Genomic DNA, 17,592 nt, shown 5'->3' with positions numbered 1-17,592 from the left:
AATTGTTTTAAAATGCGGCTTAAAATGTCTGAATAATTATTTTGAGCACTGCTGTTGTTGCTGCTGCTACTAAAGTGTTAATATCAGTTCACTCACAATGTTATTGTCTCATGTTCTGCAGAGCTCGAATTATGGGGAGAAAGGCAGGGGGCTTTTAATAAGACCCTTATTAAAATCCATCCATTTTAGCCAGAAAAAAATTGCTTCTGTAGCCTTCTAAAAACAGTGACTGGGATGGAGGGAATTAGAAAATGATAGCTTCACCTGTCTCCCATCCCCGCAGGATTCCAACACTGAGTAAAGGCTATGAGAACTTGACTCTATACAGCAGATGTTTATCCTTTGTTCCATGAGCATTACCCAGGGGTTCTGTGTAATTTTACAACCTCCTGCCTCTGATACTTCACTTTCCCCTCTTCTGCAGGACAATCATCTAAGTTTCACACTGCAAGTTTAAAAAAAAAAAATTGGAGTGAGATTCCACCTCAAAAAAGATTAAATAGAACATACCCCAATGTTAGTAGCTTATGCTGGAGGTGTCAATCTATCAAATTTTCCATATTCTCTGGTCATCTTCATAGAGCAGATCATATTGACACCAAATATTAATGGAAATAAGTGAAAATGTGGAATACGAACTGCAACAAGATCCTCTAATACAGTAATATAGTTTGGATACATCAAAGAAGTTGCATTACAGGAAGATTAATAAATTATCCTTCACCTTCTTATGTCACCCTGACTTTAAAGCACATGACTTTCCCCCAAAGAGTCCTGGGAACTGTAGTTCCCATCTCACAGGAGTACAATTCCCAGAATCCTTAACAAATTGCAGTTTCTATGTTTCTTTGGGCAAAGTTATGTGCTGTTGGATGTGCGTTAAATGTAAGGTGTGGATCATCCCTATATGTCAAGCATGTGGAGTGGGGCAATAATAAGATCCTCCAGAAATAGAAAATTGGCTAACCAAGTTACGGTTCAAATGCTCAAACTTAAAAATATAATAAGGATAATAAGGGAAATATAATAAGGGAAGGCCGACAGCAAGATGATTCATTGAAATGTGAGGCTTGTTTATATCATATTAGAATGTAAGGATTCAGGAGGCAACAAATGCATATAGTTTATCGAAGCAGACATAGATTTAAATATATTTGAAGTATAGTTGCACATTAAATATAGATGGCTAAAGTAATCTCTTTTTAGAACTATGATTATTTTATAAATTAAAATAAAACATTGGGTTGTCTTATATTGAATAATGTTGAATGTCTTTGTACAGTATGTATCCAATATTTATATTACACTTCTGTATTTATAGACAAATTAATTTAATAATGGATTTTTGTATTTAGTGCTTATAAAATTTGTATTCATAAAAAGGAAAAAAAGGAAAAGTTAATCTCGAGTGTCAATATAGTGTGTCAAGGATGAAATATGTGATTTAGACTAGGAAGATATCAATGTAACTTTCTAGAAGATTGTGAACATATGCAACCTATCATTTTTGGTTTTTGTTCATAGTCGGCCTCAAAGACAGAGAAGAGAAACACATGAAGAATCACACAAGCAAGGCAGGTATGCTACTAAAAATGGAACAGGCCAACGTCCTTTCCTATGCCTTCTTTCCTTTGTAACCACCCCTACCTACCCTCAGCAGAAGTCTGTACTGATAAAGTTTTCAGATCACACCCATGCCAGTGTAACTAGCAGAGTAACACAGCAGAGCTTCAAGATCTTGGTCCTTTTCCATTGCCAGCTATTTCAGACTTGACAGTGAGGAAAACTCTTTGCCACACAGTTCAGCGTGAAGTGTTTTAGTGCCTCAAGTCACAAGACAATTATTCACACTGTATACATGAAGTTAGAAGATGCTGGTGCATCATAAACTACTAATAAACTAAGTATAATAACCTGGGCTTAGCAGGTTGTAGTAAACATGGCACAAGAGACTCAAAAAGGGGAGAGATCCACACAAAGCTGCTGGATACATCAGCCAACACACATACACACAGGGGAGGCAGGGAGAGAGAGACTTCTCCTTTGGGCGAGAAGTCATGCCAGAAGTCTGTCGCCTTGAGCTTTTTTCAGGAGGCACGACTGTTGTCTGGGACCAATAGCTGTAGCTCAGTGGTAGAGCACCTGCTTTGCACGCAGGAAGTTCCTAGCGTCTTCAGAAAGGGCTGGCATGGAGCCCTGTCTGAAATTGGAGAGCTGCTGCCAGTTAGAAGATATTAAGCTAGGTGGACCAGTGATCTGATTCAGTACAAAGCAGCTCCCTATACAAAATTAAACCCAGGGGCATGAAAGCCAACCGAAGATGCTACCTCTTCCTCCCATTCTGCTGGGTGATACTGGCAATGGTGAAAACAAGCAGCCAGCCAGCAGCGTTCTTGGTCTCAAGTCTATTTCCAATGGTTACATTGGAGCAAAAGTATTTAGGCTCGAGTACCACTACCAAGTCACTGTCAACAGATCAAGTAACCAGCGTGTTGTAAACTTGAAATCGAAGCTGTGGGCCTGAGCAGCAAATTACCTCAGCCTTGCTTTCGAGATAAACCAGGCACACATCCAGCTCAGACAGCCTAGATTGTGCAACCAAATTTGCTTCCCAAGCAGAACTAGCACAACTTTAAACTTACCCAGCTAAATGCAGCCTGCACATCAGCCCTGCATGAGGCCTGTCGCATGCTTGGCAGTTTCCTGATTTGACAAGCCCAGACAGACAGGAAGAACTGCTTTGCCACATCTCCAGTGGGCTTCCCTACAATGCTGATGGGATACATTTGGCTTGTGGGGTATGTGTGTGGAGGTGGGCCTAAGCTGAGGTGACTGTTGTGAAGTAACTGATTCTGTGCTTTCGCCCTCCCCTCTTTAAGGCTCTCTTTGCCTTTCCTAAGATATCTGGAGCAGGTATCTTTTCTCTGCAAACCTGCTTCCGGCCTGGCTGGGTTCCCAACTTCCCACATTTGCTTTGGGCTGCAGCCTGTTGGCTTTTCAGCATTGTTTCTTTAATGCCTGTCACAAAACTATCTTAGACTTGCTTACAATTCACTTCTCAGTGTTTCCTGCCCCTGTCCCTGTTTCCTATTTACTTAGCAATTAGAGTAAAGATACATTAGATAGCATGCTAAACCTTACACAATGTTGTGTTTGTTCAATAGGGACTGAAGAATCTGAAACGTGCTTTAGTGCTCCTGTCACAGCTAGCTGTCTAAAAATACACCAGATCATATGGGGTTATTTTTCAAAGGTTTTGCATAGCTCCCCCCCCCCTAGTCCGTGATTGTTGGTGGGTCCAGTTACTTGAGCAGAGCTGGAGGAGATGAAGTGACATGTCAAATGTCATTTCATCTCCTCATGCCTTTCAGTCTGTAATCTTATATGCTCTTTTCTGAGAGGAGGTTCCATTGAACACCAGGGAACTTACTTCTGAGAAAACAGGCATAGGATTGAACTGCCAATGAACTCGGTGAGGTTATCCACCACGCTAGGAAATATTGGGGCTGGACTATTTTTTAGGCATTTAACCAATACAATTACTTGATTTGTGTCTCCACACACCAGACTGGTGTTCTGTGAGCCCCCTGGAGAACCCACATTAAGGAATAGTGCAGTAGTACAGTTGTGTAATTGTGCTTTTCTCTCTCTCCACATAGTCCAATATTGAAACGAAGTCCTGATATCACCAAATCACCACTTACAAAGTCAGAGCAACTACTGAGAATAGATGACCATGACTTCAGCATGCGGCCAGGTTTTGGAGGTATGACATGGAAACTTCTGTTGATATTCTCTTTTCCTCTCTGTATTTTCTTAAAAACACCTCTTAGTGATTTTTTTTAAATTAAAAGAAGTCTATAGGAATAGTCAATATCTACAAGTAAAGGTATTCCCTTGCTTTCACCCTGAAGTTTAGCTTTCATGCACCCCCCTCAGGAGGGGCACGTCCTACTTTGCCGCCTGAGGCAAAACAGGAAGGTGTCATTCCACATCACCAAAGCCTCCCTTACCTGGATCATGTGGCAGAGTCCATGTGGCAGCGGCAATGATGGTGGGTTCTGGCAAGATCACACGGAGCGCACGGGATCTTGTGAGATCTCCCTGGAAGCCAGTGTCCCTGCCTCTTCTCTGCCGGTGGTGGAGAAAGCAGGATGGGTAGGCCGCCTCTTGGCATTCTGCCACCTGAGGTGCTGCCTCAGCCAACCTCATGAGCAGGCCGGCCCTGACTAACCTCACAGAGTCACTGTGCATTTAGTTAACGCCAGGGCAGGCAGAAATATAGTAAGTGCAGTTTTGTCTCTTGCTGCATCCCGACTCTGAGAAGAGCTGTGCACGTTTCCTGTGCTTCCATTAAGCTGTTAAAGCAGGGCTGGAGAACCTGTGGCTGTCCATATGTTGTCAGGTTACAGCTCCCATCATTCCCTACTTCATTGACCATACTAGTTGGGGATGAGGGAAATGGCACCTGGAGTACCACAGGCTCCTCCCCCTTGTGTTAAGGATGAAACCAGATGGTCGCAGAGGCTGGGGGGGGGGCAATGTGACAAGCAGCTGATGTGACTTGTTTGCTTGAGTGAAGTGGTTATATTTTGATAAAACTCAAGTAATATATTTTTTTAAGAGAGCAAATCAGTGCCCTCCCCCGCTAATCCCAGATGTGGGAGGGAAAGGGTATTTTGAGGGCAGTAGGGAAGAGTATGTTCTGTGGTGCTTTTTCTTATTTCCGTATTGAAGGGCTCAGCTCTGGTTTTTAAAACGGGTTCAGACGCCTGACTGAAATTAAGCCACAAATATGTCTGTGACCTTATTTAGCTCAATATACGTTTGTGTTGTGCTAAAGTGCCTTCAGTTTGGCTCTATCATATTCCTCATATAAGAACATAAGAACTGCCTTTTGCTTGAGGGTTATTATGGATGGTTTAAATGTGATGTTTATTTGGCTTTGCTGGCTAGTTCCTCTCTCTTAACTGATGGGCAGCTGCCTTTTTGAAAAGCTTAGGAACAATGAGCTTTTGTTTGTTTCTGCAGCATATCTCTTGCAAGCTTATTGGCCTATCTGAATTGCCAGAGATTTTTTTTTTAGTACAATGTTATGTACAGATAAGTACAATTCCCTCATAAACTTAAATTATAAGTGGAAGTCTTAGGACCCCTCCAGACTGGTATTTTATTGTGGCTGTATTCTGTGGCACATGTTGGATTAAATCCACTTTGTTTGTGCATTCTTTCCCCAGTGCTATTATATTATTGCTGTCTGAAAGAGCCACAGTGCAGCAGAAACAGGATAACTCCCTACCCCACAATAACATTTGTTTATAGGAATACCAGGAAGTTGCAGGATAAGCATTTATTTGAAATGAAGTCCAGAAACGTGACTGGCAAAATACACTTTGACTGGAGGAGTGTTTGAGGAATAGAGCAGAGTATACTGAGTATACAAAAGCAGAATCCTGAGAATACAAAAAATTATGCATGCCTGTTCTAAAAATGGACATGCCTTTTATTAATAATAAATTTCATGGCATTAGCTGAACCTTACTGCCTGGTTGGGTCATATTTCTCTGCAGATGCCAGTGAAATCCCAAGACTTTATTTCACAGCAACTGTGTGTGTACGTGCACATTCATTTATTTTAGAGGTGAGGAACCTCAGGCCTTGGGGCCAAATGCAGCCCTGTAAGCCTTACCTATCTGGGCTTTGGGAGTTGCCTGAGGCCCCACCTCTCACCAGTCCTGCTTCATACCCTTTTTGAGTGTTTTTGCCTGGCTGGAATGTGCCTTTGAAGACTGATAATGCCTCTTGACTGCCTGGATGGAGAATTCAGAGGGGCATGTGGGTGTTTGCAGAAACTAGCCTACTGTACAATAGTAAAATTTACATTTCTTGCTCCACCCACTTTTGTCTCCAGCCCTGCTCACCACCACCATGTGGCCCCTTGAATGTTGCCCAGAAAATTAAAAATTGTTCCCCAGCCCCAATATATATAATATGTCATCAACTAATGCACCATTTTGCTGACCTGGCATTTTCACTACAGAAAGAATATTTTAGATTGCTCCAGGTTAATGTTTTACTTCCAGCATTGTGGTTGCGTGCTATACAAAATCCAAGCTTTTAGGACAGAGGATTAGGAAAACATGCTTTCTTATGCCCCACCAGATTAAAGAATGTTGTAATTTATCTACCCTTTCCTGGCTGACAGATGGTCATTCAAATCCAAACTACTATTTTACCCCTTGATGAGGGAAGCTTATTGTTACTACATGCTCAATATGCACAATACAAGTTCAATTAGTTGTAAAAGGTTGAGGGGTTTTTGTTGTTGTTGTTATTTTCTCCAGCACTGTTTATGGACAACCTTTATGCTTTTAGCAAATCTCATGTTCCGTAATTGCATTATTAACTCGTGTAGGAGGATTTGCGTATGCATTTTACTAAGATAATCTTTGCTGAAATTGAAATTCTAATATTTATCTCCTAAGTATAAAAAGTGGAAAGTGGTACACCTATTTGGCTGAGTTCAAACAAGTGTATCTGCACCATCATGATGGCCTGACTGTACGAAGTGTCAGATGTCTCAAACCATGTTTTCGTACAGTATTCTCCTCGCTTCTCCTTGAACATGGAACTTATTGATGGAGGCAGACAGGTAGTTACTTGGGGAAGGGCTGTAGCTCAATGGTAGAGCATCTGCTTAGGATGCAGAAGGTTCCATGTGCAATCTTGGCCATCTCCAGGTACAGCCGGGAGAGATTTTTTTGTCTAACATCCTGGAGAGCCCATCGGTCTGACTTGGTATAAGGCAGCTTCCTATGTTCCTAATTGACAGCTAAGTAATAAACCTAAACGTGTGGATCAGCCATAATTGTTTTGCGTATATCAATATCATTATCATTTTTGATGTCCTGGCTTTTTAGATATTGGTCTGCCCATGGGGACCCCCAGTGATTCTTACTTTGTGAGTAGGGGTGGGACATTCAATTTTCATCCTCTCTTGCTGGAGGAGTAAACGATAAGCCTCCTGTGTGTTGCTTTCACTGCGAGAATCAGGCACCCCCACCTCTTAATTAGTTAAGGAAAAACACAATGCATAGTTTACCTGCTCCATATTAAACCAGCCTTTGCCAACGTGGTATTCTTCTGATGTTTTTGACTACATATCCCATCAACCCCAGCCAGCATTGCAGTGTAGTCTAAAACATCTGAAAGCCTCCGGTCTGTGAAGGCCTCTAGTTTGCCTGGGAACCAGCCCAGAGGTGCAAATGGCCTGTGATCTCACCTAGCAACTGTGTGCTTTATGTTAATGTTTCATTGTTAGGAGGTTCAGCTAAGCCCTAAGTTACTTCTTGGCAGCTAATGACAAATAACCCAGGTATGATTTGAAGTCCTTTGCTGTGCGGTAACTGCCTGTGTCCTTAGACATGGCAGCCAGCAAACCATTTTGCACGCTTGCCTTCTTTGCGAGAGCCCTACTGCAAACTACTACTTCATATGTGCTGTTTTAGAAAAATATAAACAATTCTGATGCATTGCATGCTGTGTTTCTTATAGGCCCTGCCATTCCAGTTGGTGTAGATGTTCAAGTTGAAAGCTTGGACAGTATTTCAGAGGTTGACATGGTAAGTGTCATGCCCATGTTTGGATGGTTGTTCTTTCTGAACAAGAGGTTTTATGGAATGGGCTGCTCTGAAAAACAGACATCACATCAGGAGTGGGAAAAGAGATTACTGAGCGGGAAACACTTAGGCTGCATGCGCACCACACATTTTAACCACATTGTTTCCTCCAAAGAATCCTGGTAACAGACCTACAATTCCCAGCACTCCTAACAAACTATAGTTCCCAGAATTCTTGGGTGAGGGAGCACCATGACTATTAGATTGGTTTAAGAATGCTTTAAATGTATAGTTTGGGTGTGACCTAAGACATGGATTTGTACATTAGTTTCAACTCCAGTCCAATATTCCAGTGGCAAAAATGTATTTAATACAGCACAACTTTAACTATGGAATGGGGGCAGCCGAACACTTGTAGGATGTCTTTGCCATTCTACCTGAATCTTACAGTTGCAGTGTAAAACTTATTTCCATTATTATATTGAACTAAGAAATATATATGGATTAAAAAATAGTAATGTGAATTAATTTTCCCGTCTCAATTTCTGGCTTATGCTAGGACTTCACCATGACACTTTACCTTAGACATTACTGGAAAGATGAAAGGCTATCATTTCCAAGTACCAACAACCAAAGCATGACCTTTGATGGCAGACTAGTGAAAAAGATCTGGGTGCCAGATATGTTTTTTGTGCATTCCAAACGATCCTTTATCCACGACACCACCACAGATAACGTCATGCTCCGGGTCCAGCCAGATGGGAAGGTGCTTTACAGCTTGAGGTAAAGTGAAATCCACAAAAATACTTGGTTAAGCTTCTGGAAGCATGCTGACTTCATCTCTTGTATGGCTGTGTGCATGAATTCTCGGTGGGCGTAACCCAGATCAAGAGGTATCACAAGTTTGTGCCACTAACATTATCCAAGTTCAGAATAACAGATGATTTAGTGTACATGGAGAGTCATCTGGTGGATGGAGCCATTGTCAGCTTTAGATTTGGAGGGGCCCTTGAGAATGATGCTCTCAGTGGACCCTCTCCTTTGCCATGGCCATCACTCCCCATTCCCTTGCGTCTTCCTCTGGGCCCACTCTTCACCACTGCCCAGAATGAGATGCTGCTGTTCCTTCTCTTTGTGTTTGTCACTGCTTGCAGACTTAGCAATAGCAACAGCAAGTAGGAGAAGCAGGGCAAGGGTGCTCCAGAGCTCAGCTGTGGACCTTATGCTGGGCTGTCAGGGGTTAGATTCACTAGAGAAGATAAGTAAGCATAATATTTGTTATCAGTCAATTTCACAGCTTGTAACAAAAGTCAAGGATGACAAAGGTCTCCGGACAGTGTTGTCTGGGTGTTGTCCTGCTTTGGAGATTCACATGTGCCAAGTTTGGTTTGTGTAAGATCACCCTTTTTTGCTCCTAAGTCAGCAGGGTATCTCCCACCACAAATCCAGTTCACTTCTTTTCAGTGCAAGCTCAACCTGTTAATTCAGAAGTAAGACCCCATGAGTGATTTATTCCCTCATCAGAGCAGTCACACAGCCTACCCTCTGCATGTTGAATGAGATGTACTTCCATTGAATCCTTGGGACAACTAGGCATAAGCGCCAGCTTCTCCAGATGATTGAGGTGGCCCAATGCAACGTCTTGATGTCACACACATCGTACAATGTCCTGACATCGCGCATAGGGGCCCTCTGAATATTGAGGGGGCCCCATCTTCTAAAAAAAAGATAAAAAGATAGGGGTCCCCATAGTGCCTTGGCCCCCAGGAGCTGGCACCCCTGCTCTTAGGTATGTGTGCAGAGAGCTACAGCCTTAGGGAGTGAGCCTAGTTGAATGCAATGGAATTACTTCTCCGTATGCAAAGAATTGTACTGCCTTGAAATATGTAAGTGTTACGAACTAGGCATGCATCTAACTTGCGTTACTCCTGCTTCGTGTTTTCTTTTTTAAATATGTCGCTTTTGTTATGTATTGAAGTTCTCACCCTAGGCCACTAGAATACCTTTTTAGCCATGTAAAAGGAAGACATTTTAAATATGCTTATTCTGTTTCCTAGGGTTACTGTAACAGCTATGTGTAACATGGATTTTAGTCGCTTTCCCCTTGACACACAAACGTGTTCACTGGAAATCGAAAGCTGTAAGTAAACAGGATTTCTGCAGAAGGCCCAGTGCTGATGCCTCACATTTTGTTTCAAAATAGGGGTTGTGTGCTTTTATTCTGGAAGGGTGTTCCTGTGCTTTCCATAGCTGTGTGCTGGAGAAATTATGCAACCTCAGCTTGAGTGCTGTGTGCACATAATTGGTATTGCTGCCCTAAGAAGAGTGAGCACAGCTCACAATGAATTGTCCCACAATTCTTTTTTCTTTTTCTTTTTCTTTGCTCACAAAGATATAGGAACAAACACCCTGCTTCTTCTCTGTGGCTACTTTAATTTCAGTAAAGCCACCTTGCAAAAGGAGACTACAAACTCCCTCCTCTACAGGCCCCACTGGTCATGGCCCTTGCAGGTCTGTGACTGGATTGGGTGACAAGGAGCCTAAAATAATTGTGGGGTGTGTGTGTGTGTTTAAAATGTTGCGGAAAAGCCTACAGCTTATACTCCAGCAAACAATCTAAAGATAGTACGCTGTCCCTTGTTTTCTTATCTCTTGTTGTGGCTAATTACTGGGATCATAAAGCACTATGCAAAAAAAGTAGTAAGTAAAATTATTAATGTAAAAATTTGTAAAGTAACAGCTGCCCACCTTTTGCTTCCACTTGCTTAAAAAAGAAATGGATATTTACAGAGTTGAAACTGGGAATAGCGGAGAGGCAGAGGCAATACATGTCCTCCACCCCCCCCACCCCGCCTCCAACATTGACATTAAAGACTCTGCTCTCAGGTCCTTTCCTTATTCTCATATATGTCAACAGCAGCTATTCACTTAAATGAGAGAAAAGTAAATAAGAGCTCATATTAAACAGAAAATAAAACCCTGTCACTGGAATATATGGTGTATATCTGTTGACAGTAAGATAGCATTCAGTACATAACTTAGGCCACAGTGCCAACTGGCATCATTGCAATAAATGAGTTAATATTTCCTCCCTCTCTAGATGCTTACACTGAAGATGATCTCATGCTGTACTGGAAGAATGGCAATGACTCCCTGAAAACAGATGAGAGGATATCGTTATCCCAGTTCCTCATACAAGAGTTTCACACTACCACCAAACTTGCCTTTTATAGCAGCACAGGCGAGTGAATTTTGACAATAAAGCCTGGATAAGGCTCAATTATTGTTGATTTTTATGGAAATAGGTTTGATCTCTGCTTGGAGAAACTGTCTTTGGACTTGCCAGAGAGGCTGCTGTGGCATCATGTCACACGTTGTCTTCCCTGCAAAGGCTTGGCAGCTGACGCCAGATTGTGCTCCTGAACCCCAAATTTGGGTTTGTGCACAATGCTGAAACCCAGCATCTTTGGTACTGGGTTCATTCAGAGATCTTATTATTAGCAGGGTGATAATCTCATCCTGTAGCAACTGGTTTTCGAAAAGGCTGTTTAGAAAGGAGTTGCCGTGCAGTAAAAGCTTCAAAGTGATGATTACCACTACCATGCAAACATGGTAGTCATCTTTGGGGACTGTCTCTATTATTCAGGAGTACATCTAAGGTGTGCAAAACGTTTGGATAGTTGTAGTTATACGAGGTCAGCACCCTTTATAAACTACAGTTCCCAGGATTTTTTTGGAGAATGCAATGCCTGTTAAAGTGGTACAAGATCACTTTAAATGTACGGTGTGGATGTGGGCCTTTGTGATTGACTTCTACCTTCTCTGTCTCCTGTAGGCTGGTACAACCGCCTCTACATCAACTTCACTTTACGCCGGCATATCTTCTTCTTCTTACTCCAGACCTATTTTCCTGCTACTCTGATGGTCATGCTGTCCTGGGTGTCCTTTTGGATAGACCGCAGAGCTGTGCCTGCAAGAGTTCCCTTAGGTAAACGAACCAAGCCTCGCTGTGTCTGACCAGCAGGTGACATTGCAATGTCTGAGACTGTTTCTCACTCCTTTCTCTTATTTGTTGGGGGCGTCTTAGCTGGCCATGGGGGTCTATGGCAGGTGGAGTCCTGGATGCATCCACATTCATGGATGGCACTGTAGAAATAGGCTAAGAGTTGCTTATTTATTAGACACTTTTCTGAGCTAAATGCTCAAAGCAACATAAGATAGAGAAATAATATCAGTAATACATCTTGCAGAGTATGAAGCATCAATTGGAAAATTATATTTTAACATTTCAGTGGCTCCATCAGTAGGCATAGCTGTGATTATCTTCTCTGGATTATTATTTATTACATTTGTATTTGGATCTCCTAGTTCTCTCTTCCCTTCCCAATTCATTACTTCTGATATTATAGTTGTACTCTTCTCTAGCCTACACAGAGTCCAATAAATTCATGCCCATTAGGAAATAGGCAGGGGTTTATGGTGTAGTATCTTGAGAGTTTGAGTATATATTTGCAGCACTACATGTGACATCATAGACTCCAAAGGAGATGGTATCAGCTCCTGGTCCTTTTGCTCTTTCTCTCACAAATCTTTAGTCAATGGCACAGGGCCAGTGCAAAGCAGGATTCTGTCAAAGCCCAAGCAGGGAAGTTCTTTTTTGCTGACATAAATGATGAGAAGAGTCTTCACTCACAGTGATAGGATATAAAGTGGTCACTGCGCTCACACTTTCAGCAGCAATTAAACTGCATATGCAAAGCTATTTGGTTATGACCAATATTAATTGATTGGTAACAAATACAGGGTTGTGGCCCCTGGCTAAGGGCTAATTATGCACTACTATGACCTCAGATTGTCACATTTTGTGGTCATCTGCCTATTTACCTTCTACCTGTAGTTGTGTATCCCTGCTATTTCAATCCATAACTTAAATATGTAGGAATGTCCTGTCCTTTAGATAATTATTTATACTTTTCAAATGGAATGTGGAAGTGGCACAGAATGTAATCACAGCTTAAGATTTAAAACATGTGAAACAAACTGGAAACAGTCAGATTTATCCATTCTTCCTTAAAAGAGACTAAATAATTTACAGCACAATCTGCAGAGAACTGAGTCTAAGTTAAATGAGGCTTCTAGGTAATTGTGCTTTGGATTCCTGGTCTGCACTGCAGTCCTACCCAGAAGTAAACCTCAGCGTTTTCAGTGCAGCTTACTCCCTAGTAAATATGGTTAGGAATGCAGCCTTGGTTTAAATCTGTGTCCAAGGGCTGTAACATCAGCCCACAGGTCATCCATGCATCAGCTCATGCAATCCAGTGCACAATCTGCACCAGGCCACAGCCAGAGAAAGGTGACAGCATGGAAGATGATAGCACACCATTCAAATAAGGTAGAGCAGCCCACCTCAAACTAGCATTTCATTTCTTAATGAAACACTTGGCCCTCTGTTTAGGGTAAACAAAGCCAACTTGTCACCAAAATTACATCTCCAAACGGATTATTGTATGTCTCCAGGGATCACGACGGTGCTGACCATGTCTACCATCATCACGGGAGTCAATGCCTCCATGCCTCGGGTTTCCTACATCAAAGCTGTAGACATTTACCTCTGGGTCAGTTTTGTGTTCGTCTTCCTTTCGGTGTTAGAGTACGCAGCCGTGAACTACTTGACTACAGTGCAAGAGCGAAAGGAACGGAAGCTGCGAGACAAGGTAAATGTAATGTCATTTGGTGCCATGCACATAAAATGGCTGTGTATGGTGCTTTTTTCTAGAAAAATAGGTGCTGGTACTAACCATGAAGTTATTACAGTAAGTGCCACACTTTTTAACAATGAAAAAAGAGGTGTCAGTACTGCGTTCCCTTGAGTACCCCCTGGGGAAAAACACTGGCTGCGTAGATTCTAAAGATGAATCAAACCACACACACACACACACACACACACACACACACACACACACACACTGGGGGTCTAACAGTAAAACTGTGTTCTACCCAAGGGTATGTTCAAACCAGTTTTTGTTTTTTTACACGGGTTGGATCTACACATGCAACATAATGAGATGCCTGAATACTACCGGTACTTACTTTTTTAAAAAGGTAGAAATGGTGCAGCTCACTCTGTGGCCTCTGAACGTTTCCATGTTAAAAGCAGCCTGCTAGATCAGGTTAATAGCCAGCATCCTGTTATCACAGAGGCCAACGAGATGCCTATGGAAAGCCCCAAAACAGGACCTGACTGCAACAGCAATCTCCCCACTAGTGATTGCCAGCAACTGGCATTCAGAGGCACGTTGCCTCTGACAGTGGAGGTGGAACATAGCCATTGTGGCTGGTAGCCATTTATAGAATTTGTCTAATCTTCTTTTAAACTCATTCAATTTGGTGGGCTCCCACTGGTTTTCAATTCATTTCCTAGCATTGAAATCACATTTTTCAGAGCTGTCTTGGCACAGCGATGAACACTGCTCTCACTATAGGAAGGATGGTCTGGAAAAACCATCAGTTTCTTCACATGAATTTTAATGCTTATGCTATACTGTATAGCTTACACAAGTACAATGACTATCTCATATTGGACAGAATGAGCTTGAACGTGGCTTGGTTTCGTGATGCCTTGCATTAACAGAAAAGCACTTGCAAAAGTGGGGAGGTGCCCCCCATTTCCACCCTTTTCTCAGCTGCATTAGAGAGTATAGGACAGTATATAAATTCCAATAATAATAATAATAATAATAATGATAGAGGGTCCCATTCTGCGAGCATATATCTGCTCACCATTTGGAAGAGCCAACTCAAAATCTAGTATGGTGTATTTTCACAAATTTACCTTTATATCAGCTATCCTGGCTACTAATAATGTAGGAAATCATAGCCAGGTAAGAGAAACTGTGGTCAGATGAGAGGAGTCCTCACCTATGGATTTGTGACAGAAGCAATAGCTTAAGGCTGCATTATTGCTACACTCCAATATGTCAACTGCCAGTTTTCCCCCTTCTTCAGACCTTCTACCCTATACAGCCAGACATTAAGATTATTCCTGAGTACAACTATCTTCCTTCTTTCCTCTACAGCTTCCTTGCACTTGTACACTACCTCAGTCAAGGCAACTGATGGGGATGGATGGCAGCTATAGTGACGGGGAAGTGAATGAACTGGGACAGTATGTGTCTGAAAATGGAGATAAACAAGACCGAATGATGGTTCAGCTGGCACTTGGCTCAGAAAGGAATTCAACCAGGAGGAAAAACCAGAGATACAGCAGCATGAGGATTGATACACATGCCATTGACAAGTATTCCAGAATAATATTTCCAGGGGCATACATTTTATTTAACCTGATATACTGGTCCATTTTTTCATAGTTATTTCTTTAGCCAGTTTCCATGTGGGTGGGACATGTGTTAACTGTATGAAATTAATGTGCATCAAGAAAATGTGACAATAGAGACTGTTCGATACTCCTGTTACATGAAATTCACACAATGCACTCTCCAATTTATTATACTGAGACCTAAGTGGAAATCTCTGCTGAACTGCCAGTTTCACCAGGCCTCAAAATGGCCATCATGGTCAATCAAAACAATAAAAAGTGGGGAGAGGGAGAAATGAAAATTTGCAAAGTGACAAATGCTTTTATTTCAAAAGACAATATGTGATAGGCATTTTTAAAGTACAGAATATTGTAACAGTGTCGCTATGATGGGAAGAGGAATTTCAGAGCACATCTGTGTTCCAATTACAGAAACGACGGACCATGTTAATATTTTTGTTTCAGTTTGTAAATATATACAATATTGTAAAATTATTTATTCAAGTGTAAATTGCAAATCTAAACAGTGTACTGTACACTTTTACCATCAAGACTCCTCTCAAGTAAAAACATCTACTTTTTTGGCTTACAGGTATGTGTTATTGTTATTAGTCACTTATTGATGTCACACTCTAAGGAAAGTCAGGGACCTACAAGGTTCTTACGCCTTTTTCCTTATCAGGATGCCCAGTGTTGGTTATATGGATTAAACTCACTCACTTACTGAACATTTACCCAAACTGAATATCCTGGGTGAGACCCAATGTTAATCAGATTAGACGCAGTGAAATCAATGGATTAACTAAATTAAAGCTGTTGGTTTCAATGGGTTTACTCAGAGTATGACTGCCATTGGATATCATGCCCTACAAGAGGTTCCACAGGAGTTTTCACAGAGAGCTACCAGGGATGTTGCCTGTGCCTCTCTCATATTGAGGGCATGTTGACATGGAAAATAGTTTCTACAGCAGGAATGCAATTTAAACTATTGTGTTTAAAAAGTAACATTTGATAATACTCTAATTATTAAGCAATCAATATTAGTCTGCTAAAGGAGATCATATGCAGCATCACAGCTTAACAAGCAGGATCAGAGGTCCTTTTAAAATTTCCATGGCCTATGGAATTCTTCCAGTTTAAGTATATAGTCTAACAGATTTTAGTTCATAAATGTTTGAAAACTTTACTGTGTCTCCAAGAAAGGATTATCCAGGCACCTTTATACAATTTTTATAAAAACTATGTTAAGAGAACACAATACAGTGTTTCTGCGCATCTCAGGTGCTCAACAGGTTCACTGTTATAAACAAACCAAGTTGTGTGCTCAAGACTGAAATTGATTTTAATACATTACAAGCTCTTGGTGGTTTTTGCTGGAATGAACATCTTACTATAAAAGCAAGATTGAAAATGGTTGGCGACACATCTCAAGTGGTCAATACGTTGCAGAACTCAGGACTGAGCAGGTAAGATTTTCAATTTGACCTTTAAACTTCATCTGTCAAAATGGCTAAGGCAGACAAGCTTGAAGGCATGACTACACAAGAGGAAAGCTTAACTTCTTCAAGCTCATCTAGGTAACTAAGAAGCGCCAGAATTTCTCTGAGACATTTTAAAGGTCGAAAAAGAAGCATGCATTTATTAGTTTAGCAACATACCCAGAAAGCTTCACTGAGCTAAATTAATGGAAACACATAATATAATTGCTATCATCATCATCGCATACCTCATTGCCCTTGGAAAATGAATGCATTATAGTCGCAGAAGAAGCCCAAGCAGAGGGGTGGCAGTGGCAGTTGCAGCAACAGCAGTAGGACCAGCGGCATCTCCGCCGCTGCCTCAGCTCTTTCAGGCACGCCACTATCCTCTACGGTCAGCTCACTTTGCCAAGGATGGAACTGGGAGGGCGCATGAAACAAACTTGGCCAGCGGCCCTTTAGCTTAACTTCTAGCTTGAACACACTCACCTTTGAACCCTGTCTTTGTCTTTCTAACTACCTGTTATCTGGCACAGAGCCACTTCCTTTGTTGCTTTGATGGCTGATACTTAGGCCATAACATCATCAGGCCATAACATCATCAGGAAGGTTGAATCCGTGCTGGATCCAGGAATTAGAAGGGTCTCAGGCAAGCTATCTCCCTACCTGGTTTGTGGGTCACCCAATTCTGGTGCATGTCAAATAAATGCGCTCCCACCTCCCTCGATCCAGATTCAGGTGGGTGGCTAGGGCAACACAGAAGGGCCCTCGCACAAACATTTGTGTGTGCAACGGTAGAGGCCTGGCTGGAAAGCTTAAAGCCCACTCCTGCTGCTACACAAATGATGGATTGAAGAAATATGAATTGACCCTGCCCCATAGCTTGACCAATTGCGGCTGAGCTAGGTGCATAGATCTTAAAAAAGTGTAGACTTGCACATGCTGGCCAGCTTCCATTTTAACCTGAAATGTTTGTTTTGCACTTCTCAGAAGTGGGTAAAGGCAAGAAGCAGGCAGGGGAATGCCAGCACACAATGGTGCCCACCTGAGAGGTGCCAGAACTGCCCTCTTGTGTGCTCTGGCTACAAAAAACAAACAAACAAACAAACAAACCAAACCAAACCAAACCAAACCAAACCAAACCAAACCAAACCAAACCAAACCAAACCACTGAGTATGT

General features: G+C 41.9%; 1 protein-coding gene across 2 annotated transcripts in view; it reads left to right on the top strand.

The window, feature by feature from the left end:
* GABRR1 (gamma-aminobutyric acid type A receptor subunit rho1) overlaps positions 1-15,503 on the top strand; it is a 31,618-nt gene extending 16,115 nt beyond the window's left edge. The window contains exons 2-10 of one of the 2 annotated variants that reach the window (XM_033143406.1): positions 1,525-1,578; positions 3,660-3,766; positions 7,555-7,622; positions 8,179-8,402; positions 9,677-9,759; positions 10,720-10,860; positions 11,455-11,607; positions 13,137-13,333; positions 14,696-15,503. In XM_033143406.1, coding sequence (XP_032999297.1) covers positions 1,525-1,578; positions 3,660-3,766; positions 7,555-7,622; positions 8,179-8,402; positions 9,677-9,759; positions 10,720-10,860; positions 11,455-11,607; positions 13,137-13,333; positions 14,696-14,986 — 1,318 coding nt within the window. In that variant the 3' untranslated portion in view covers positions 14,987-15,503. Of the gene's footprint in view, positions 1-1,524; positions 1,579-2,675; positions 2,755-3,659; positions 3,767-7,554; positions 7,623-8,178; positions 8,403-9,676; positions 9,760-10,719; positions 10,861-11,454; positions 11,608-13,136; positions 13,334-14,695 lie in introns of those variants that run through there. The other variant, XM_033143407.1, reaches the window with a different exon arrangement.
* The last annotated feature ends 2,089 nt before the right edge of the window (positions 15,504-17,592 follow it).

Source organism: Lacerta agilis, chromosome 3 (assembly GCF_009819535.1).
Source record: "Lacerta agilis isolate rLacAgi1 chromosome 3, rLacAgi1.pri, whole genome shotgun sequence".
NCBI lineage: Eukaryota > Metazoa > Chordata > Lepidosauria > Squamata > Lacertidae > Lacerta > Lacerta agilis.
Note: the sequence above shows the minus strand (reverse complement) of the source record. Positions and strands in the feature narration are given on the sequence as shown.